The sequence below is a fragment of the Hippocampus bargibanti genome, linkage group LG14 (assembly GCF_051943395.1).
Source record: "Hippocampus bargibanti isolate YZ-2025 linkage group LG14, ASM5194339v1, whole genome shotgun sequence".
In the NCBI taxonomy this organism is placed as follows: Eukaryota; Metazoa; Chordata; class Actinopteri; order Syngnathiformes; family Syngnathidae; genus Hippocampus; species Hippocampus bargibanti.
The window spans coordinates 1,088,042-1,112,029 of NC_142747.1; the positions used below are offsets into that span (position 1 = coordinate 1,088,042).

Sequence of the window (23,988 nt, forward strand, 5' to 3'; positions counted from 1 at the left end):
ATAGTCCTGTGCACCTTATATATGGGAAATATGATATTTCTTTCTTTATTTAGATGTTTGTTTATTTTTCTAAATTCATTTTAGCTGGACGCAGGCAGTTTGCCCGTCATGAATGGGCCCAGAAGGCAGCATACCTTCTCGGGTGCACCTTAGAGGAGTTATCGTCTTCGATCTTCAAGAACCAGCCCAAAGGCATGAAGCACTCCACCTCATTCAGAGGCGGTCCGGATGAAAATGGCCAGGGTGACTCAGGTATATATTCCAAGTACCAGCATTCATGTCATGTCAGTTTTTCATACTTTTAGGCCTGTGGAGAAAATGTGGACATTTCTTTTAAGTGCACTTGAATGTGTGCATTATCAAATGACTGATCATGAATATTTCTCAGATCAGATCATGGGTATTGTAGAATCTTCAATGCAGGACACACATTTCAGTTTCCAGGTGTACTTGTTAACACATGACGTGACATCGCATTGTTAACTCATTCACTGCCATTCCCAAATTTATTCGGGAATTGAAAAACATGACGTAGAGCTCCATTCCTGAATTTGTTCATTTTTTTATCTTGCGGGGGTTGGGTGCTGGTAAAGTTCTGGTCAGACCTCTGGCAATGTTTTTCCCTCCGATGAGGGGGCGGTAGTTGCCTTTTGTACAGCTGCATCCATTTCAAGCTCAGAGAACTCCAGACCTATATAACTTCGGAATGAACTTTTTTTTTCTTACGCTGCAATCAATGTTGATGTAGTTCTAAAAGTCATTATTCGGTGGGTCCTGGAATTTGAGTGTAAATGACAAAAACCCTGGCACTGGAGTGGACACATTTTTACACATTGTCTGCCACTGAATGAGGTAAATACCCAAAAGGTCAAGGATTATAACACACTCATCAATGTCTTCTTCAACGTCAATTGTATTTTTACTTTTGGAGGTGACACTTCATCGCTAAACTCTCAGTTACAATTTCATATTGTGGATGCTCATAAACATACAACACAAATCAATTGACATGACTACACCCCCAGAAAAAGCCTCAGTATCAACACATTTTTGCAGCTCTCAAAAATATTGAGTCTGTCCTATCACACTTGGTTTGGGTGGGCAGACTAGAGTGGAAATCTTAAAACCTGTTTGTGTTATACATATTTGGTTAAATTGCGTATGCTGAATCTTCCATTGATGTTGTTAAAACAAAGCATAAGAAAAAAGTCAGCCGATGTCATGTAAGCATGACTGAACAGTATATGAGTTTGCGTATTCAGATGTAACAACAAATAACCTAAAACATAATACATTTTAGGATTGTTTGTGAACATATACGTTGCTGCCATTTTGTTATTGAAGAGAGTTAGAATGTATTTCAATTTTTTCGCTTGTCTGTATGTTGTATCAGTCTTGAAGGTCACGGCCCTGGAGTGCTTGGAGGCAATGGCATCAGGACTCTACTCAGAGCTCTTTACTCTGGTGATATCCCTTATAAACAGGTCGTGTTTTTGAATTTCAAGTTCTCATTTGCTGTGTAAAAATGTTGGACAACTTTTAAATCTTAAAGGACAACCGACACCATTTTTTTACTTCCGAACTGACATCAGAAAAACGTTTCATAGCATCTAAAATACCCAAAAACACGCAGGCTGATATTTTTTTGTCAAACGCGAAACACCAATGAAAATGCCTTAAAGCTGCCCAAAACTGCCAACGACCAATCACCAATGAGCTCAAAACTGGAGAGATTCAGAAAGTCCCGCCCCCAGTTCGTGCCCTCGTCAGGATACACCTTCACAAACTGCCTTGCTATAGAATCAAAACAATGGCTTCAGAAAGTTCAGATTCTGAAAAAGATAATTTCTTGTTACTCATCCAGTTGTGAATAGGATTCAAATAGTTGTGAAGAGGAACGCATAAGTGGTTTGTGGTCAATTAAAGAAGTCCTTCCGTATCAATTCGAGCCGTATGCAACCGAAAAAAACGGTGAAGGACACGACATATGAAGCTCCGTTAATTGGCAATATGAGCATCAACTTCAGTGATATGTGGCAAATAAGGACATGAATAACAAAAATGTCAACATCAATGTAGATTGTCTAATGGTTGTACAGCGGTTATCCATCGCTAGCTCCGGTTAGCTCCTGTGGCACCTTATAATGTCGTGTGCCTTATATATGGAAAATGTTTTAACATGCGTAATTCGTTGAAGGTTCGCTTTATACTCCGGTGCGCCTTATAGTGCGCAAGATGTGGTAATTTTAAAGATCCACACATTCCGAAGAGAGAAAGGAGGGGACCCCATTGAGATTCATTTCAGATCCTGAAGGTGCCATGTTTGATCTGCTTTCAGGGCCCTGAAGTCCAGTCAACACTCTTTATGCTCCCTTCTGATCATGGATACTCCCGGTTTCCAGAACCCTCTTCTTGCTCAGCAGCAGCGAGGAGCTACGTTTGAGGAGCTTTGTCATAACTACACCCAAGAGCGGCTTCAGACTTTGTTCCATGAACAAACGTTTGTCCAAGAAATGGAGCGATACAAAGAGGTGCTGTTGGGTCATTAGAGACAAAACTGAACAGTGGCCATCACAGACAAAATGAACTTTCATGCAAAGGAACCATGGATATGTACACAAAATGATCACAATAGTTTAGTTTTTTTTCTTTCTGCTAACTTTAATACTTTTAATTGTATATTTCTTCTCTCACTTTTAATGGTCAGATTCTTTCAACCCAATCAATTAGTCAAAATTTTAATAATTTTATCAACTATTGCTTATGACGTAGATGACTAACCCATCACTTTATCCCCCCCTGCATTTAGGAAAACATAGAACTTGCTTTAGATGACATAGAATCCAGTCCTTCAGTGTCTGTAGCAGCTATCGACCAAGCATCAGCTCAAGCTATGGTAAGCGGGATCATCAAATGGGGGCTGTTTCAGGAATCTCCATATATACAATGCTGTGAAAAAATATTCACAAAAAATATTTTAAAATATCAGTCAGTTGTGAAAACTAGCGATGAGTCTTTCGCAGTGTGGTGGAAGAATTTTGGCCCATTCGTATTTTGCAGAATTGCTTCAACTCTGCTGCATTGGAGGAACCCCACAGCATCTCACATACATTCAAATCTGAACTTTGACTTGGCTAAGACTTTCATTTAATTTTCTTGATGCAATGGCGCTTGAGTTTGATGGCACAAACTGATTGTTGGACATTCTCCTTCAGTATTTTCTGGGAGAGAGCAGAATTCATTGTCCCATCAGTCACACCAAGTTGTGCTGCAAAGGAGAATGTCCTCTGGATTTTCCCAGATTTTTCACATTTTCATGAAAGTTCACCAGGAAAAGGAGGTATTAGTTGACAACATTGAACGAATGCGCGTTTTGCTTGTAGCGCCACAGCTCGAGCGAAGCGCGCCTCAACACTCGATAGTACACAGTGCCCTCTGCTGTGCGTACATTATCGCGATAATGTACTTTTTTCCATCTTTTGGTTTCAACCAATCTGCCCCAAATTATTATGAAACTACGATAACATATAAAATAGCGGAGTTGACATGAGTTTTTTTTCCTGCTAATATTTATGTTCTCTTTTTGTCCTATCGCCAAGCTCTAGTACATATATACTAGTCACTCACAATACTGAGTTTGCTATGAACTGTTTTTGTGTGACATGAAAACAATAAAAATAAAAATTCAATCGGCTAACCATCCATCCATTTTTTCATGTTTAGCTTTCAACAGAAAACCAAATTTTCTCTGTTATTTCTGAAAGACCTTGACTTTTACTTCTACTTTTATTAAAGCAAGTTATATTACACCTTTCTACTTTAATCAACGTGATTTAAAGATATATCGAATCCATTACCTATTTATCTTGTCACCAAGACAACATGTACAGTGAGACCTCAACTTCCGAACTTAATTGGTTCCCAGACAGAGTGTGTAAGGCGAAAAGTGTGTATCGCGAGGGTGGGGGGCTGAGCGGCGCACGGGCCAACTGTTGTCGCTAGCGGACGTGCTGCGTTTTGCTCTAGTGTTTAATATAGGTGTACGAAGAGTTTTAGCCCCTAATCATGCCTCCAAAGAAAGTAAGTTAAGTGCTGCTTAAAGTGACAAAAGAAAAGTAGTGCGTACAACTATTGCATTTAAGAAAGAAATAATCGCAAAATATGAAGGAGGTGTGCGAGTGTCTGATCTGGCGAGGGAATACAGCATGGCGAAATTGACGATCAGTACGATATTAAAGAATAAGGAGGCTGTGAAATCTAGTGATGTGGCTGTGGGAATGAGAGCAAGTGTCATTGGATAGATATTTTAAAAGAAAAGAACATCCTGTAGCCGAGTCATCCAAAGCTGTCACGTTCCGAGCGAGAGTGACGGCAGCTGACTCGTCGGAACGTAGTGGAATGTTTGGGATCCCAAAGCAGACACGTACTAACCAAGCAGGATGTTTATTCACAAATAAAAGAAAACACAGCGAGTAAGAAGGCAGGGGGTGATCCGACCCGCTTACTCCGCCAAAAAGCAAATGGCACACGAGTGTGCAAAATGACGAAATCCCGGAAGATGACATAAATTTACGGGACGCAGGGAAAATACCTCGGACCGGATACACTCGCGCATCGAAGGAAGAGTCCAGGCACGTGGCGAGTTGAGTCAATTATCCGGCATTGGCGAGGTGATCGCGAACCGTATAAATGCCCTGTGTCCGTGATTAGAGAATGACAGCGGGTGGAGAACGGCTGGGATAGCCCCCCCCCCCCCCCTTGTCAACTCACAAGAGACAGGAGCAAAGAAGTGGTTTTGGTGTTCGAAAAAAAATCGCTTTTTGAACAAGGTCCTGGAACGAATTATGGTCGAGCACCGAGGTACCACTGTAATCTGTTCCCGGGTTTCCATAAAATATACTTTTCAACTCAATAAGCCTTAAAACTACACACAACATACCTTATTCTATGTATAATAAATGTGCTATTGTATTGTAATGAAAGAAATACACTGCATTGTATCATAAAGTCACTTTATTTACATTTGTGATGGTCATTGATGGCTTGATGGAATGGCGTTGGAGGTCGAAGGTCAAAGGGAATTGCTGTTTGGAAAGAGAGGCGCATTACATGAGGACTGTAATTAAAGAAATAAACTGTGCTGTAAAATAAAGTTTTATTTACCTTTTTGATGGTTGTTGATGGCTTATGGAAGGAGAGTCACCTTCCACAAGGACTGTTGGTAACTTAACCTCTGGTGCTGTTAGGTCGTGTGCTTCCGCCGAAGATCACTCCGCCAGCCGTGGTGGGTGTGTATTATGAAAATAGTGCTTATTATAAGGTTTAATTTTCATAAATTTGACGTTTGTAAGACGAAAAGTTTGTAAGATAAGGTGTTTGTAAGTTGAGGTCTCACTGTATCTTAAACATGTCTTGTGACGATCTTATTTGAAGTATGCCTCAACCTTCCTTTCACAGACATTACGCATACTCAGGAAATTTGTTTTGTATCAAAAATTAAGGCTTTAGAGTTGGGAATTTCATTATTTTACTGTACTCGGTGTTTAAAAGAAAACCCAGAAGCCATTACTTTAGGTTGTTTGGTCTTCTAAATGTTTGTGTGAAAATTGTGTATACTTTTGGTCAAAACAGATTATTTATACTATACAGTTGTGGTCAAAAGTTTACATACACCTGTGAAGACCATAATGTTATGGCTCTCTTGAGTTTCCAGTTATTTCTACAACTCAGATTTTTCTCTGATAGAGTGATTGGAACAAAAATTGGAACAAAAGTGATTTTGTCACAAAAAAACATTCATGAAGTTTGGTTCTTTTATGACTTTACTATGGGTGAACAGAAAAAAGTGATCAAATCTGCTGGTTGAAAAAAAAAAAAAATATATATATATATATATATATATATATATATATATATATATATATATATATATATATATATATATATATATATATATATATATATAGCAGCGCTAATATTTGGTAACATGTCCCATGACCATTTTCACTTCAATTAGGCGCCTTTGGTAGCAATCCACAAGTTTCTGGCAAGCTTCTGGTTGTATCTTTGACCACTACTCTTGACAGAATTGGTGCAGTTCAATTAAATTCAATGGCTTTCTGACAAGGACTTGTTTCTTCAGCATTGTCCACAAGTTTAAGTCAAGGCTTTGAGAAGGTCATTGGAAAACCTCAATTCTAGCCTGATTTAGCTATTCCATTACCACTTTTGATGTGTGTGTGGGGTCATTGTCCAGTTGGAACACGCAACTGCGCCTAAGACCCAATTTTCGGGCTGATGACTTTCGGTTATCTTGAAGAATTTGAAGGTAATCCTCCTTCTTCATGATCCTATTTACTCTCTGTAAAGCACCAGTTCCATTGGGAGCAAAACAGCCCCACAGGATACTACCACCACAACTGTGCTTGACGGTAGGCAAGGTGTACTTGGGGTTAAAGGCCTCACCTTTTCTCCTCCAAACATATTGCTGGGCATTGTTCCCAAACAGCTCGATTTTTGTTTCGTCTGACCACATAATTTTCCTCCAGCAGGTCTTGTCTGTATCCATGTGGTCAGCAGCAAACTTCAGTTGAGCGTTAAGGTGCCGCTTTTGTAGCAAGGGCTTCCTTCTTTCCAACAGCCTCTCAGTCCATGGAGATGCAAAACACACTTGACTGTGGACACTGACACCTGTGTTCTAGCAGCTTCTAATTCTTGGTAGATCTGCTTTTTGGTGATTCTCAGTTGAATCTTCACCATCCAGACCAATTTTCTCTCAGCAGCAGGTGATTGAGTTTGCGTTTTCTTCCTGGTCGTGGCAGTGACAAAGCAGGGCCATGCACTTTATACTTAGAAACACTTTTTGCACTGTTGCTCTTGGGTCTTGCACTGTCGTCAGTCATAGTAACTCACAAGAAAATAAGAGGCGATGCTATGAAGCTCATTTTGCTGACACCACTTTCTAAGTCACCAAAATTGCTAATTCATATTGCAGGATTTATATTTTTGACCCAGCAGATGTAATCACTTTTTCTGTTAACCCATCGTAAAGTCATAAAATAACCAAACTTCATGAATGTTTTTGCGACAAAGAAGTATCTAATCCAATCACTGAATCGGAGAAAAATCTGAGTTGTAGAAATAACTAGAAACTCAAGAGAGCCATGACATGATGATCTTCACAAATGTATGTAAACCGTTTACCACGATTGTATACCTATATATATTTTTTGTATCAATTTCAGGTCCGTACTCTGGCCAGGACAGATGAGGCCCGTGGCCTTCTATGGTTGATGGAAGAAGAGGCAATTAATCCTCACGGTTCAGAGGAGACTATGCTGGAGAGGCTCTTTGATTACTATGGCTCAACAGAGGGAGAACGGAAAGGTGAACTGCATCTGTCAATTGACGCACCCAGTAGAAGCTCCAGAAAATCACAGCTACACACCCATACGACTGAATAAACACAAATCACGCGTGTCACAAAACTTGTCGGGAACTTTAGGTTCTATACAAACACAGCATACAATCCATCTATCCATTATCTGATCTGCTGATCGCCACGGGGGTTGTGCTGGAGCCTATCCCAGCTGTCTTTGGACCGCAGGCGTGATTGGATTGGATTGGATATGCCTTTATTAGTCTCACAGTGGAGAAATTTATATTCATTCAGGTGATACAACCTGAAATGGTTGCAAAATATTACATTTACATGTAGTTTTCATCCTAGCAGCAGATGTCACAGTCAGATAGGCTACAAACACACTGCAAATCATGATGCCCAATTCAGATTTGTTGTTGTTGTTAAATCCACTCTTTTTAGTGTTTTCATCACAACTGAACGTGTGACATGCGTGCCCTTAAAGCACGACCGTGAGTGACCACACTCGAAAAACGACACGTGGCTGTATTAACAGAAGTCAATGTGATTATACATTGTGGATATGCCCATCTTTCATCAGCTCACATCCACAAAGGAGTGAAGCAAAAGGTGGTCTATTGTTTTTTTTTTTTTTTTATAATGGGGCAATGAGGAAAAGCTTTTCTTTCTTATTATTCCATGGAAATTATAATTAAAGATGACATCAAATAACTATGATATAACGTCACGCAGTTGCGCATAATAATCAAAATGTCTGTGTGGTGCAATTACATCTATTTTCATGCTGTATGCATTATGTTTACGACATCCAGGTAGCTAGCTTTGACATGGGTCGCAGACTGTTTGGAATGTAGATCCCACAAACGCAGACTCAAATAAATAGCGGTGCCAAAAGGTTTATTTAGGGAAAAGCGAGGTTCTGGCAAAGTGATCCACGAAAGGAGCTAGCTAAACAAGAAGCCAGAAAAAACGGAACTAGAACATAAAGCGCTTGCCAATTAAAAGGATTGAATGGTTACCGTAGTTACATGAATTTGTGTCTTCCTCGACACATGTTCACTGTCTCACTCTGTAGTGCTCGAGCGCCCCATGATGGCCGTTAGAAAAAAAAAAGCCTAAATTGGCCACATTGTTGCATAAACCGAAGGGTTGAAAGCTTCTGACAAAAGTCACGGTGTATCGTCCAGGAATTACGGTAAGTCTTCTTGTGCCGGTCCCAATCCCGGATAAATACAGAGGGTTGTGTCAGGAAGGGCATCCGACGTAAAAGCTTGGCCAAAACAAACATGCGGATCAAACCTCTCAAGATGGAGGACACTGATTGGCTGTGGCGACCCCGTCAAGGGAAAAGCCGAAAGGAAAAGAAGAAGATTTATTCGAGTATAACGCGCACCCCTAATTTCTAATTAAAAATCGGTATCCCATTTTGTTTCACTTTTTCTCGGCTCAGACCAAGCACTTTTTTCTCATTTGTCACTCTCATCCCTGTTTATAAGTGGCCATTTTAGTTCAGGCGGACAGAAAATCAACTGACAAGATTTGCTCTCTGCAGCATTGTTCTCCACAGAATGGCCAGTATTTTTCCGGAGATTTCCGGGGGAACTAATATGCAAGGCAGGATTAGACAAAAACATGATAAAGAATGAGTAGGCTTTGTATTTCAGGAACCAGTTTATTGCTGCAAGGACAGAAACCCCATCTTTTTCTACTGGGCCACAGTCATGGAACGGACTGGGTGGAGTACAATACCCAAGGCTGGCTGAGCCATGCCAAGCATAACCCTGCTGCCCAGAATGCAGCCACCCTGCTGCAAGACTCCCAAAAGTAAGATGCTCTCATATTGGAATGATGTCACTGCTTCCGACGGATCAGTCATATTGCTGACGCTAACGCTAACGCGCTAACTTTAAACTAGGAATGTAGAAATTGTTTCGTATTATTATTTATGAAGCAATAAGTGAATTCTTTATTCAATCTACGTCCAAAAGGAAAAACATCAGTGCGTTGTTCATGAGCCGAGCGAGTGGGGCGACGGTGTTATCAGGCTCCATTGCCGGTCTGGAAGGAAGCTCACAACTCGCACTGCGACGGGCCACTAGCATGAGGAAGACCTTCACAACAGGTGTAGCTGCTGTCAGGAAGAAGAGTTTGTGTATTCAGGTCAAACTTCAAGTGGTAAGTGAAAACAAACAAACAAACAAAACGTATAATCAGCTCGCGAGATGGCTAGTTATGACCCCTCTATGTGATTGCGACTGGGGAAATGCCTCAAGTGTCAAAGTTTGTTCATGAGCAAGGAGCGGTGTGCCACCGTGGTTTGAATGAGCTAAACACGTATGAGTTCACGCGAGTATTAGCACGGATGGGGAACAGGCGACACAGCAGGACACATTTGCAGGAAATCCCACTGCCTTAGTGCAGCCTGAATAAACATTGGAAATGAATGAGTCAAAATGAATGATAATAATACATTTAATTTATAAGCGCCTTTCAAAACTCTCAAAGACACTTTACAATCACATTTTTTTGTGTGTGTGCGGGTGAGCAGAGGCAGCCATTCGCGCCAGTGTTCACTCTTCCCGGAATTAACACAGCAGCAAAGTGAGGAAAGGAAAGAAAGGAAACAAAAAACACTAATTAACAAATAATATGACAACGCAAAGACACAGAGTCATTCATACTTAAGCACTTTCTGTACCCTCTTTGTGACAAAAAGCAGTTCTAGATTAAAGAGGGGAGGCTCAAAGCATCCTTTTCAGCAGTGGATCAGGGACGTCGTGGTGCAATGTGCACGTCTACTACAAGCTAAATGTTGAAAGCAAACAAATCCGCTTCAATTCCAAGCCGCGACAGTTCCACATACGCATCGGCGCTCTGCGCTGACGCTCCTATCTCCTTAGGTGGTTACCACGTAGGCTTAGTCATGCTGAATGATGCTAAAGTTCTCTAACACATGAATGAATAATAGATGAGGTTTCTGGCCAGGAACTTATTTAGCTGCAGTAATCGAGGGGCAGAAAAACACATAATACCCACGACTCGGCCAAAGACCAAAGAAACGAGACACTTTAAATTTCAAGAATTAGTGCTGTCTAGCTATAAAAAAAACAAAGAATGTACAAACAGTTAATTGGAGTCTGTAATTAATTGATCTAATTAATATTTTTATGTCATCTAAAAATGACTAAGAAAACCCATATTTTCATTTTAAAGTCATATTATTGAGGCAGGTTAAACGATAAAAGAAAATGTGACATTATAACATTTTATTGTTTTTTTTTCAGTAAACTTGGACAGATGCACTCCTAGCCGTTGACTTTCTGTTGTATTTGAGATGAGTAAAAGTCATACCTGCAACCTCTAGTTTCGAACACATGGGGAATATCACTGTTTTGTTAGTTTTTGAGTGCCCTGGGGTTGCCTGGAAACCGGCTTTGTGAGAATGAAGCATTCCGGTCAACGAGTGAATCTACAAAGAATTACAAAATTCCTCCCCACCCCCCTGCCCATCTCAGCACGAGGGGGACAGAGCTTTCAGTGGCTCTGCCCCCAAACTCTGGAACTCACTTCCTCCCAACATTTGTAACATCGATTCTCTTTCCACCTTCAAATCTCATCTTCAAAAGCCGCCTATTTAAAATTGCATTTTCTGTGTATCTCTTGTTTCTATTTATAATTGTATTATATTTATTGTATTGTATTTATAATTGTATTTTATTTCTGATTGTATCTATGCTTGTCTGTGACTGTAAAGCAGGGGTGTCAAAGTCATTTTTTCCCGCGGGCCACATTGTAGTTATGGTTTCCTCTCGAGGGCCGTTATGAATTTGGGGAAGCCATTAGAATGTTTAAATCCCTTCAAATATTACATATAGAGCACACAGCAAATTAATGAATAACTCGTTTTCAAATCTGAAGTCAAGAATAATGACTTGTATTGAGGTTGACATCCAAAAATATGAAATTTTGGCTCAGATTTTAGCAATCATCATGGAATTTAACAAGTTTGATTTGCTTTCGCGGGACGAAAAAAATGATGTGTCGGGCCGGATTTGGCCCGCGGGCCTTGACTTTGACACCTGTGCTTTATAGTGTCCTTGAGAACTTTGAAAGGCGCTTGAAATAAAATGTATTATGAATATTAGGATTATTATGATGATAATGATGATGATTATTATTATTATTAAGTAAAATACAACATCAGGTCCTTACAAAGTTAACTTATCAAAAACAGTAAGGCTTTTTTTTCTGAATAAAACAAGTACTCAACACCGAACTTGCTTCAGATAATAACAATCAATAAAACAGACCCTGAAATCACAGTGCTTAAGTTAGTCCTTCAGAAATAACACTTCATCATGACAAACTAAAGGTTCTGAAATAAACAATCATTTCTCGTCATCTCCAGAGGGCACATGAACTATGCCTCTTCTGTGGGGTGTTCTCGACTTTAGTTTGCTAAAGAGCTTTGCTATGGCTAAATTGCTCATGCTTCCGTTGTTAACTTTAGTGTGTGGCTGCTTTGGGGGTAAGCAAACTCCTTAGAAATTACACACAATGCTCTACCTTTATCATTCGTGTCGTCGAGGCGTTTTTGCAAAGTCAATTTTCCATTCATTTGCCGAGAACTCTCACATGCTCACTGCTGCTTACTAATCCCAGCCAACTCCAACGGGGGCCTATCTGTGTTGGCTAAAAGCAAAGCCAACATAATGTGGCAGTCCATCAATGTCCGCTGCAGGTATACGATTATATCCGCAATGTAAGCTCCTGGTTACTTTGGTCACAATAATCTCCATTGATTTTTTTAAACCAGGGGAATCAAGTCATATGGGAGAAAAAGCAGTAAGAAATCAAAACACCTGTTTGTTTTAGGATGCCTTGATCGACATGGTGCGTCGCTCCAAAGTCCATTTTGTGCATTGCCTGCTGCCCAAAGCTGAGGCAGTGGTCGGCGGAAACGAACTGCGTGTTACACATGCAGAAAGTGTTGAATCAGGCCTCATGACATTGGACGTGGGTCTTCTCAGAGCTCAGCTCCGAGGATCGAAACTGCTTGATGCGCTGCGCATCTACAGACAAGGTACATGGTTTTCTTTTAAAACAAATTAAAGTCCATGAATGGGGATTTTCACCTTATTATTCGGGATATAAAGGTAAACATATGTAAACATTAATGTGTACTTTTGCTTGTTTTGACAACGGTGAAATATAAAATAAAAGATAAACATGCAAATGAACGGTTGACAGTGTTTTTGCAAGTTAGATTGATTTGTCCTCTTATTAGTATTTAAACATTTTATTCTTATCGCTATTGGATTGGATTGGATTTACCTTTATTAGTCTCACAGTGGAGAAATTTCATAGCAGCAAAGTTTATGAAAGGAATGAAAGTAGAAAAACAAAATACAGGAGCTGCTGGAAAGGCAGCCACTCTCGCGGCGCCGGCTTGAAGTCAAAAGAACAAAAAAAACTCCATAACGAATAACGTGACAACACAAAGACACAGAGAGACATTCATTCTTAAGCACTTTCTGTACCCTCTTTGTTACATAAAGCAGTTCCAGATGAAAGAGGAGAGGATCAAAGCATCTCTTCACCAGTGGATCAGGGACATCATGGTGGAATGTGCACATCGACTACAAGCTAAATGTTGAAAGCAAACACGCAGCTGTAGCATCCATTGACAAAAAGAGATTGTCTCACATCTCCTGTCCCACATAAATCCGCTTCAATTCCAAGCCGCGACAGTTCCACATACGCATCGCTCTGCGCTGACACTCCTTTCTTCTTATCGCGGGCTCCTCAAGCCATGCACTCATCCAGCCGCAGACTGTCCAACAGCACCGACCTTCCGCTGAACAAAGCGGGGCTGATATTTTACCAATCCTTTGGTAGTTTTAGTATTGAGTCGTGTACACATTAAAATATTTTCCCCGAACGATCTGTGGTCATCTCAAGAAACAGGTTGCAGGTTTTTAGGATGAAGAGGCCTCTTTTATCTTGACATAATTGTTTATTGTTTTGCTAAATTTGCTGTCATCCGTCCAACTTTTATTCAGGATACCCAGACCACATGGTCTTCTCTGAGTTCCGAAGGCGTTTTGACATCCTGGCACCACATTTGACCAAGAAGCATGGCCGTCACTACATTGTGACTGATGAGAAGAGGGTAAGTAAAATATTTTTCTGTGTTCATAAATCTGGACCGAGTGATGAAATAATAGCAATTTGCCCTTTTTGTCACTGCATACCATGCACCGAATAATTGATCGTAGTGAACACATCTTCAGGATATGCAGGTGAATCTCTGTCAAAGGACTATGGAGTTCATAGTAAGAAAATTGTAGTGAATCGGAATTCACATGAAATCACGACTTTAATCACAGGGTCAAGAAAAGCATTCGTGTTCGATTCAAAGAAAAGACTGACTGACGGAATGATACGTACCAGGTTTGACTGTCCTCAAAGCGTCCTTTTGACTACACCAGCGGTGTCCAAACTACGGCCCGCGGGCCAACTGCGGCCCGCAGTCCATTTTTAATTGGCCCGCAAGAAATTTTATGAACAGAATGGAATATGGCCCGCACTTCAAATTTTGCCCGCACTTCTACGTTTTAACACCAGGGGAGCTACAGTTGATCAAGGCAGTTGCTCCACCAAAAAGGCCACAGAAGAAATTTACCCGTTACTTTACATATTTCAGACATGGTGGGAGAGTGAATATTTCTTCAAAGAATTCAAGGGGAAGTGTGTCTGTTTGATCTGCACTGAAACTGTGGCAGTTATGAAAGAGTATAATATACGACAAATCTACAGTGCAGATTTTGCTGCAGTAGTCATTTGTCATCATGGGGCACAATGCAACGTTTGCATTGCTTGCGACAAGCCACTAAGCCAGACATGGGCAAAGTACGGCCCGCGGGTTAGGCTTTTTAATCCGGCCCGCCGAATTTGCCCAAATTATAGTAAAAACAGTGTCTGAAACTCATGACAAAAAATTAGCAGACAACAGGGCAGATAACTGAAAAGTTGCCTGCCCCATTTTTCACAACTTGAAGCACAATGAGACAACTAATCACATTAAAAAACATTGTCACAAAGTATAAAGTTTTTTTTAAATCAAGAATGTACCTACTACAAATGCTACCTTGCTTAATTTACGGTAAATGTGCATGGCTGTAGATTTTGCTGGAGTAATCGATTGTCATTGTGGTGCACAATGCAACGTTTGCATTGCTTCCTACGAGCCACTAAGCCCCTTTCATAACTCTCAAGTACACTTTACAGTCACGGTTTAATGTAAATTTACGTTTTGTAGCGTCACATATGTTGTTAGCTTCTTTTGAATCTTTCTTCTGGGCTGAGGTTCTGTGCATCTATTTTAGAAAATGACATGCAATTGCACGACTTTATAACGCTTGATAAAGTCCGGAAGAAAGAAGCAGGCTTCTGATTGGCTGCCGTGCCGAGTATGCAAATTTCAACTGCAGGTAGCCTATGTTTGTGTGCTCGGCGACGATACACGTGTATTGTTTGCGCGTGAAGGCGAGGGCGTCAGTGGAGAGTTTGTTGAGCGCGCGGTAGGTATTATTGAGCTTGAATATTTCGTTGTGTAATAATGTTTTGAATGTTGAAATTGATTCCATTTTTCAATAAATGTTGATTTCTTTAACTTTGTCCCTTCAATGACTTAACTTATCAAGCATATCAATTAAAACCAGACCCAATCTTGATAAATCATATTAAAATAACATATGCACTGTATTTCCATTTCCTCCTCCAAGTATCTGCGAAATAGTACGCCATATTCCTTGAGACAATTTTATTAACTGTTCAGGGATATGTTTCACATTTGAAAGAAAGTTAATAAATTGGGTTGTAGTGTTCTTACTGTGCTATGAGGTTTGTACACACTACATTTAAAGGACAACCGGCACCATTTTTTTTTTTTTGCTTCCCACTGACATCAGAAAAACGTTTTATAGCATCTAAAATACCCAAAACAGACAGGCTGATATTTTTAGTTAAATGAAAAACACCAATAAAAATGACTTCAAAATGAATCCGGAAATGGCCAGTTTCAGAAGGTCCCACCCCCTTGTTCGTGACGTCACGCCAAGACGTCTTGCCTTGCTCGAGAATCAAAACACTGGCTTCAGATTTGGAGAAGATGCTTTCTTGTTACTCATCCAGTTATGAATATGATTCAAATAGTTCTGAAGAGGAAAGCATAAATGTTTGCAATTGATTAAAGGAGTCATCCCATATCAATTCGAGCCGTCAATGACAGCAATGTAGCACCCAGAAAATGCAGAAGATGGCGCCCAAGCTCCATTGGAAATGGGCTGATTTGTCAGCTGGGAATTTGTGTCAACTAGTATCAAATAGTTGTCTTGGTGCAACACACAACGAATCACCAACGCGTTATTTATGTTTTCCTTCTAATTTCGCCATCAACACGGATCAACACGAAGTTTTCAGACTAAACAAAGTACCGCAAAATGCATTGTGTGTCGCTTTCTCGGTCAGGGGCGGTCCAAACGTGACGTCACTTAGGGCATCGTCATCAACTCGAAAACAAGACTTCATGACTATTCAGCGCGAGACTTAAAACGTAAAATATAGCTATATGCTGTGGAATCTTTGTAAAATACGCTCAGTCGAAGTCATTTGAAGTGATTTTACAAATTATGGACATAACTTGTCCGGAGGCGTCGGTTGTCCTTTAATGCTTTAGGTTTAGTATTTCCGGCCCAAACACTCCCTCCAAATGCTCCTGGCCCGGTCCCTCTTTCAAATCTTAGAACCCAATGCGGCCCGCGAGTCAAAAAGTTTGCCCACTGCTGGGCTACACCAAATAGTTTGTTCCCCGTTCTGAAAAATGTAATCATCTTTGGCTTGGAATAGCTTCATTTTAATTATATCACGTTCAACAAAATAATTTACAAGCTGGATGATCAGACTCGAGAGGAGCAGAAACGACACGAAAGGATGGCAGCGGTTATCCAAGCGACGAATCACTAACTCCGGTTAGCTCCTCGTCCCCCTCCGGCATGGGCCTACCGCTACAAATACCTCAGGGGGTTCCTCAAATCACGTCACTTCCGTCGTCATCAACCGGAAAACAAGACTTCGCAAATATTCAGCGCAAATTTAAAAAATTATGCGGTGGAATTTTTGTAAAATGCGGTCATTAGAAGTCATTTGAAGTGAATTTACAAATTATGGAGCCATCTTGTCTTGGGAGGTGTCTGTTGTCATTTAAGTTGTCCCATACCGTGACATATGAAATAGTCGTGCATGTTAAAGTCCTATCATTGTTTCTCTATCAAATGTGGAAAACCTGAAAATGTATAATTTTTTTGATAAAAAATGTCTCGTGCAAAAAAGAAAACATATGAAACTGCAATCACTGAATTGACACAGTGTTTATGTAATTGACATACTGCATATAATCAACATGCAAACCAGCTTCCCGTCTGATGTGAATCTTTCAAAATATTTGTAAAACTTGTATTGCATTTCACATCTGGGATTTTAGCCATACATTCTAAAGGCAGTAATGCCATTTTATTTGTTGACATAAATATGTCCGCTTGGTGTATTTTTGTTTTCCAGGCAGTGGAGGAATTGCTGGAGTCCTTGGAGCTGGAGAAAAGCAACTACCACATGGGACTGAGCAAGGTGAGCGGAGGACATACTCTTTTCATTGACATTACAAATGTGAACTGTTTCGTTCTAATGTCGACATTAGTTAGGCTATTGCAACAATTTACATTTGCAGCCATCAGTTTTGTCCACTCAATTTCATTGCTCAGATTTCACAATCACACATGATAGTGTAAAAAGTCAAAGTCAGCTTTATTGTCAAATATGCTAATATGCTTGACATACAGCACAGATGAAATTACTGTCCTCTCGGACCCAGCAAGCAAGGCACTTATAATGACTTTAACAAACATGATGAACATGAAAACGCCAATTTGCCGGGAGAGGGGAGCCGCTGCGTGTTCACGCGCCACCATCTTTCAAATTCAATTGGAATCACAATACGAATCCAGTGATCACCAAATCCGTAGTTTGACTCATCACCTTCCGTGGAATAGTCGCCCCTATATGAACTCATTTGTCTTTTTGAGAAGTGTCTTTTTTTCTTGATCTTGCCCAATGATGAAGTATGTCTGTTCGGTTGCATTCTTTCAATTGGCATGGAACCTTTCTGCAGGGACGCACTTTTGGAGACTTTTGAGTTCATTACATTGCTGCTTTCTTGTGACTCCAATCAAATTTAATGCGTCGTCCATGCAAGTCCAAGTAATGACTTTAACTTTAACCAGTGATAACCTTGTTCGTGGCTGTTTGTTTCTTTGTTATTAGCTATGGCGATGGACAGGCTGACATCGTCTGTTAGACATGAATCTACTTGGACGATGATGACATTGTGATCTGTAGCGAGAGTAGGGAACAGGTGGGGGAGATACTAGAGAGGAATGAAGATCCGTCTCAGCAAGACAGAATATGTGTGTGAATGAGAGGGACCCAAGTATATGAGTGATGCTACAGGGAGAAGAGATAAAGAAGGTGGATGTTATGCGGCGCGACAGCAAGAAAAGGGATCATCTGCGAAGCTGAAATATGAGAGCCCTCAAACCATTCAGCAGGCAGACTTGGATAAAGCTGACAATGGGGCTCTGAAACAGTCTGGAAGGTTTCAACCAAAAGGTGACTTTTGTTGACAATTGAAACAAATAGTCACCTTTTCTTCACCTTGCCTCCTGCTTGGACAAGTGTATCATCGAGATTAGGTAATAGTTCCAACCTTTTCGTAACAATATTAACACCTTCTGTCCAGGGTGCAAATCTCTCTCTGGCATGTTTATCATACCACACCTTTTGGTTTTGTTGACTCTCCTCCGTGTGCTTCTTTGCCATCTCCCTGAAATTCTCCAACTTGTCCCTCATTTGAAGAATATAGGAGATGACACTGTGACGTCGCCTCTACAGCCTTCTCCTTCAGCATGACCTTTTGGTTGAAACTTTCCAGACTGTCTCCGAGCCCCATTGTCAGCTTTATCAAAGTCTGCCTCCTGAATGGTTTGAGGGCTCTCATATTTCAGCTTCACAGATAGTCCCCTTTTCCTGTACGACTCCCAGTGACGTGCAGTCATGGTAGGCAGGTGAGGCACAGCCTCACCTGTCATCATGGAAATATCAAATGACAAAATAAATTAAACGGTTATATTTATTTAGTGATTTGTACTTTAACTTTCTTTTCCATTTAACGTCACCATTTTTTGATTTTTTTTTTTTTCAAAATCGCTGAATTTTCACATTTACTGTTTAGATACTAAGTAGAGACGAGCGAGCGGTGAGGCACCAGCCGGCTGAGCCTCACCATGGATTGCGCAATCACTATGCTAACTGTACTGGCTTGCTCTGCAGTGAGACCGCATTGCTGTCCCTCTGCATATCGCGATTAAAGTGTTCAAAAGCTTTTAGTATATGAACTACATTTCTACAGTTTAGCTGGTGTATATAATGTACAGTCACTGATTATCATAAACACTGTACTACATTGTTTATTTTATTTTTATCAAAACTGTGTGCATAGGTGAGGCACACCGTTCTCCTGACTCATGACATGGGGCGCTGGTGATTAGAGATTCTTCTTGCGACTACTCGGCTGCAGAATAATAGAATTAGTGAGAGCAAGCTACAGTAAAAAGTTAGCAAGTAAAGTGCAACCATCCAGTCATTTTTTCGTGTTGCTTGGCCTTATTTTCAGAATGGAGGATTATATATCTAAATTGAAAGAATTTTCTAAACTGGACTTTCAATCGAAGCAGGAGATAATAATTAAAGGAAGACCAAAACCGGACTGTATAGCTCACAAACGGTGAGGGATGAAATTTAAATCTCCTGGACAGCTTCTCAGCTTTTTGGTCGAGACGTATCTCATTGAAACTATTCCTTAAGCGACAACGTTGCTCCAGCTCGTGCTCACTGTTCCAGCTACTACAGTATCAGTGGAGCGGTCATTTGTCAGCACTGAAAAGACTGAAAACATACAGTCGGAACAGGACTGATCGAGGACTACTTTCTTCACTGGCAGTGATCTCCATTGAGACAGAGACTTGGACTTCATTTATAAGTAAAGCTAACACGATAACGTTTTTTTTCTATGCTACAGTTTGTATACAGTATATAAAGAATGCTGGCATGACATTTTAAACAAAACACGTTAATTGTTGCCAATCAAATGGTGAATAAGCTACTCTGTGTAGTTCATGTTTGTAAATCTGACTGATGACGTCAGTGCCTCACCAGCCATGAACCTCACGCACGTCACTGATGACTCCCGGCGTGATGCTACGTAGCGCTCAGCCAACTCCGCTGCTTCTTCTCCAGGCTTGTGCTCCTTTACCCAAATGCGGACCTCAGGTTGAAGAGCTCTCAAATACTGCTCCAGAATGACAACTTCTCCAATCTGATCCTTCTTGCGGTGATCAGGGCGCATCCACCTCCTGTATAGTCCTTTCAGTCAATTATAATTTTCTGTGACACTCTCTCCCATCGGAACAATCCTCTGTTGATAAGTTTCTCCAGTAACGTTGTATTTTATTCATACTGCTGCTTTAATGGCTTCGTAGGACTCTGCCTGCTCTTCATCCATGCCAGTTTATGCCTCAAGTGCCTTTCCACCTATCCACCTATCAAGTGCCTATCCGCCTCCAGGTTTTAGCTATTCTTTCAAACCTGACAGAAAGCCTTCTGCATCCTCAGTGTTCGGTCAATTTACGTTTCCACGTTTTCCCACCGAAAGAGATCCCAGAGAGACCACACTGATACAACTCAACTCACTCTCGTTATTTGTTGTTGATTGAGTTTTGAATACATTGGTTCTTTTTGTTTGGTAGACGAGCAGTGAAGTGTGTCATAAACCTACAAATGGAAACACAGAATGTAAATGCAACTCATTCACAATCATTTCTATCGCTACTTTGATATTATTTAGGTTTTAATCAACAGAAAGGTAGAACCTGGAAATGCAACTCACCGGCGGTGTGTCTCCCTGGGCTAACAAGAGCCACCTGATTCAGACAGCATTTATCTCCACAGCCACACCCACTCACCGGCTGATCGCATTAACCCTTTCAAGTCTGCTTGTAAAGCCAGGCTTAACATGTGATTGCCTATTTACACAACCTCACCCTCTCTCAGTTTTGGAATTATGGGTTCAGAAACCATGGGAATTGCAGCTTGACTTGGACGAGGAAACTCTGGTGGTTGGGCATATGGTAGGTAACCCAACATGGGATTTTCTTGTGCCGCAGGAAGGTTTGTTGGCCTGGATGTTCGAGGGTCAGTGTTTTGGGGCTGTGGTTTTAGAGGACGATAATGTTGACTCGATTGACTATCAAATATCCCGTCTTGCTTGTTGTGGTGCATCTGATCTCTTAAATCTGTTCAATCAACATCCCCTCTCTATGTTTGGAATATTGCATGAAATTTCTGATTTCTTTTACCAATTCCTCATCAAGTTGTACTCACTGTCTGAGTCGTTAGGCTTCACCACTGGTTCCATGTCACTCTGCTCAGTTCCAGCCTTGGCTTGGTAACTGTCAGACGCCTCATGGAAAAAAAGAATGGTACCTTCTTGGTGCAACTCAAGCTCCTGGTTTCTTTGCTCCTCTTCAGAACTCTCCTTGTTCAGTTTGGTTGGACCCGTGTTGCACGACTTCTTCCTCGTCCCACCGTCTTCATCTCGGCTTCCTCTTATCTTTCTCCACTTCTGCAAGGTGTAACGATCACACCTTCTTCAAGCAGGACGATATGATCCCACCACTGCCACCAATTGTTATGGGGTGCGACAGCAAGCAGGTGGAAAAAATGATAAACGTTCACTCAGCCAGATCCAGGATCTTTATTTGAAGTCGCAATGGATGTCGGTTTTCGGCAGACCACAGGTAACACTGCTCTCCAGGCTATCCTTTCTCACTCTTCTTTCCCCCTGAAGTGACTTCCTCATTCTGGTTGTAAAGGTGGTTCACTTGAGCTTCTGGCCAATCAGGTCCCAGCGGCAATTGGCCATTCACAGGTGGTTGCAATCACTTTCTCAGAGACAATTAGTGGTCGCCCAACTCTACTATTTTGGATGGGGAGAAATGCGCACCTTTCTCCCATCCAAAATCCAGAAAAAAATGAAATTATTTAGCATTTCTTTTGGCATCATGACATTGGAGGATTGTACGTACTTGGGGTCAACTGTCCAGAGCAATGGAGAATGTGGACAAGCGTGTCTAGGCAGGCTGGAACGGCTGGGGAAAAATGTCAGGTGTGATGTGCGATTGAAGAGTTTCAACTCGGATGAAAGGAAAGGTGTATAAAACAGTGGTGAGACCAGCTATGATGTTTGGACTGGAGACAGTGTCACTGAAAAAAAGACAGAACACAGAGCTGGTTGTAGAAGAGATGAAGAGGAGGTTTTCTTTGGGACTGACCAGGTTAGATAGGATCAGGAATGAGTATATCAGAAGGACAACTCGTATTAGAGGCTTTGGAGAGAAAGGCAGAGAGGCCAGACTGAGATGGTTTGGACATGTCCAGAGCAGAGAGAGTGACTATATCGGGAGAAGGATGCTGAGCCTTGAACTGCAAGGCAGGAGACCAAGAGGAAGACCGAAGAGGAGGTTTATGGATGTTGTCAAAGAGGACATGAATGTAGCTGGTGTGAGGGAAGAGGATGCACAAAACTGCGTGAGATGGAGGACACTGATTCGCTGTGGCGACCCCTGAAAGGAAAAACCGAAATGAAAAAGAGGCGTGACGAAAACAACTGTATAATGTAACAATAATAACGCGATCAAGAGATCAGTGCATTACTGCATGACAGAACTTTCTCCACGGAACAAAAAGTCATAGATATCAGCCGGTAGGTATGATGAGTGCCTTTTAACTATGGCAATGTTAAGTTAATGTCTGTTATAGTCTATGTCCTCTGATGTCATGAACATGCGGATCAAACCTCTAAAAATGGAGGACACTGATTTGCTGTGGCGACCCCTTGAAGGTAAAAGCCGAAAGGAAAAGAAAAAGAAGTCCTCTGATGTCATGCCTTTCTGTTTGCTCAGGTTTTCTTCAGAGCTGGGACTCTATCAAGGCTTGAGGAGCAGCGAGTGATTCAGACCAGAAGAAATCTGTCTCTGTTCCAAGGTGTATGCAGGGGATATTTGGCCAGGCATGCTTTCAAAAAGAGGAAGGTAAGGTCTTTTCACATGTGGGGAAAAGTAACTCTTACAATTGTAGGTTCATTGCACAACTTACGTCTCGGCTGAAATAAATCCTTTTTAATGGTATTTTTTAAAATCATACATTAATGCAGCACCACATCACATAGGATATTACGTTACTCTTAAATAAACTGGAAACAAAACAATGAGATCGCCTCTGAGGTCCACATGCATGTCTGTATGGCCAACCACGGTTCGAGCGGATGGCAGAGCAAGACTGATAACAGATATTTTGAGCTTTTTTCTTGAAAAAAGTTGCCAAATGGTTCCACTGACAAGACTAAAGTTACAGTATCTGCATATTTTCCACTTGTGAACTGCGCTATCATCGTAGTACGTCGAAAAATGAAGTACAGTGATACCTTGGCTTATGAAGTTAATTGGTTCCCAGAAAGTGTGTGTGTAAGGCGAAAAGTGTGTATTCCAAATATTAATTTCCTATAGAAAACCATTAAAATGATAATAATCAGTTCCCAGGTCCCCATAAAACATCATTTTCAACTAAATAAGCCTTACAACTACACACAATACACCTTATTGTATGTATAATAAATGTGCTATGGTGTTGTAATTAAATGAATAAACTGTACAGTATAATAAAGTTGTTTTATTTACCTTTGTGATGTTCAATGATGGCTCGATGGAATGATAGCTTTTTGCATAAAGTGGCTCAAGGAGCTCTGAGTTGTACAGCTTAGAAGTTGTGATATTGCAACATCTACAGATGCAGGCTAGAAACTTCATTAATGGCTGGTTCCCTTGCTTGTCTACTCTTCAAATTGTACAGATGGCTTGTGCGGGTTATTTGTGGAGCCTGATTGATTGGATATTTTAACCTTGCAGTCTACACTCTACCTTTGAACTATCAATAAAGTTGAAACGGGTCCAAATTTCACTGTTTTTCTATCCATTTTATCACCATTTCACTTCTGTTTTTTTTTTCACTTTCGTTTTCACTTTTGTTGTTTGTCTCAAGCTCTGCCGTCTCCCTTTCATGTGTGTGTGTGTTTCTGTTTCTGTTACCCCTCCTCCCGCTCACTGCTGCGTGTGTCCACTACCTGCTCTAGCACGGATGTTGACCAATCACGTGCGGCTTTAACCAAAGACTGGGGACGGGGAATAGAGGAAAAAAACAGCCGGCTTCCATTTTCAGCTTCGTTCACATCAGAGATCAAGCTCCAAGAACCGACTCGTTCATGAACGACACATCACTCATTGTGGTGCTCCGTGTGTTTCACGAAAAATAGTTTCTATGCCAAGATTATATTCTCGTGAATATAATATATTAATATTTTATTAATATTAACGTTCGTA

General features: G+C 40.9%; 1 protein-coding gene and 1 pseudogene across 1 annotated transcript in view; one reads left to right on the forward strand and one right to left on the reverse strand.

Annotated features, from left to right (window-relative positions):
* Nucleotides 1–23,988, forward strand: part of LOC148887972 (unconventional myosin-XVIIIa-like) — a 97,042-nt gene that overhangs the window by 23,052 nt on the left and 50,002 nt on the right. Inside the window, exons 14-24 of the mRNA XM_089014247.1 lie at nucleotides 85–252; nucleotides 1,394–1,484; nucleotides 2,339–2,531; nucleotides 2,810–2,896; nucleotides 7,245–7,386; nucleotides 9,046–9,205; nucleotides 9,370–9,556; nucleotides 12,257–12,464; nucleotides 13,444–13,553; nucleotides 17,003–17,068; nucleotides 22,516–22,644. Of these exons, the coding sequence (XP_088870373.1) occupies nucleotides 85–252; nucleotides 1,394–1,484; nucleotides 2,339–2,531; nucleotides 2,810–2,896; nucleotides 7,245–7,386; nucleotides 9,046–9,205; nucleotides 9,370–9,556; nucleotides 12,257–12,464; nucleotides 13,444–13,553; nucleotides 17,003–17,068; nucleotides 22,516–22,644 (1,541 nt within the window). The remainder of the gene's footprint in view (nucleotides 1–84; nucleotides 253–1,393; nucleotides 1,485–2,338; nucleotides 2,532–2,809; nucleotides 2,897–7,244; nucleotides 7,387–9,045; nucleotides 9,206–9,369; nucleotides 9,557–12,256; nucleotides 12,465–13,443; nucleotides 13,554–17,002; nucleotides 17,069–22,515; nucleotides 22,645–23,988) is intronic.
* Nucleotides 18,001–20,057, reverse strand: LOC148887973 (zinc finger protein 394-like; annotated as a pseudogene).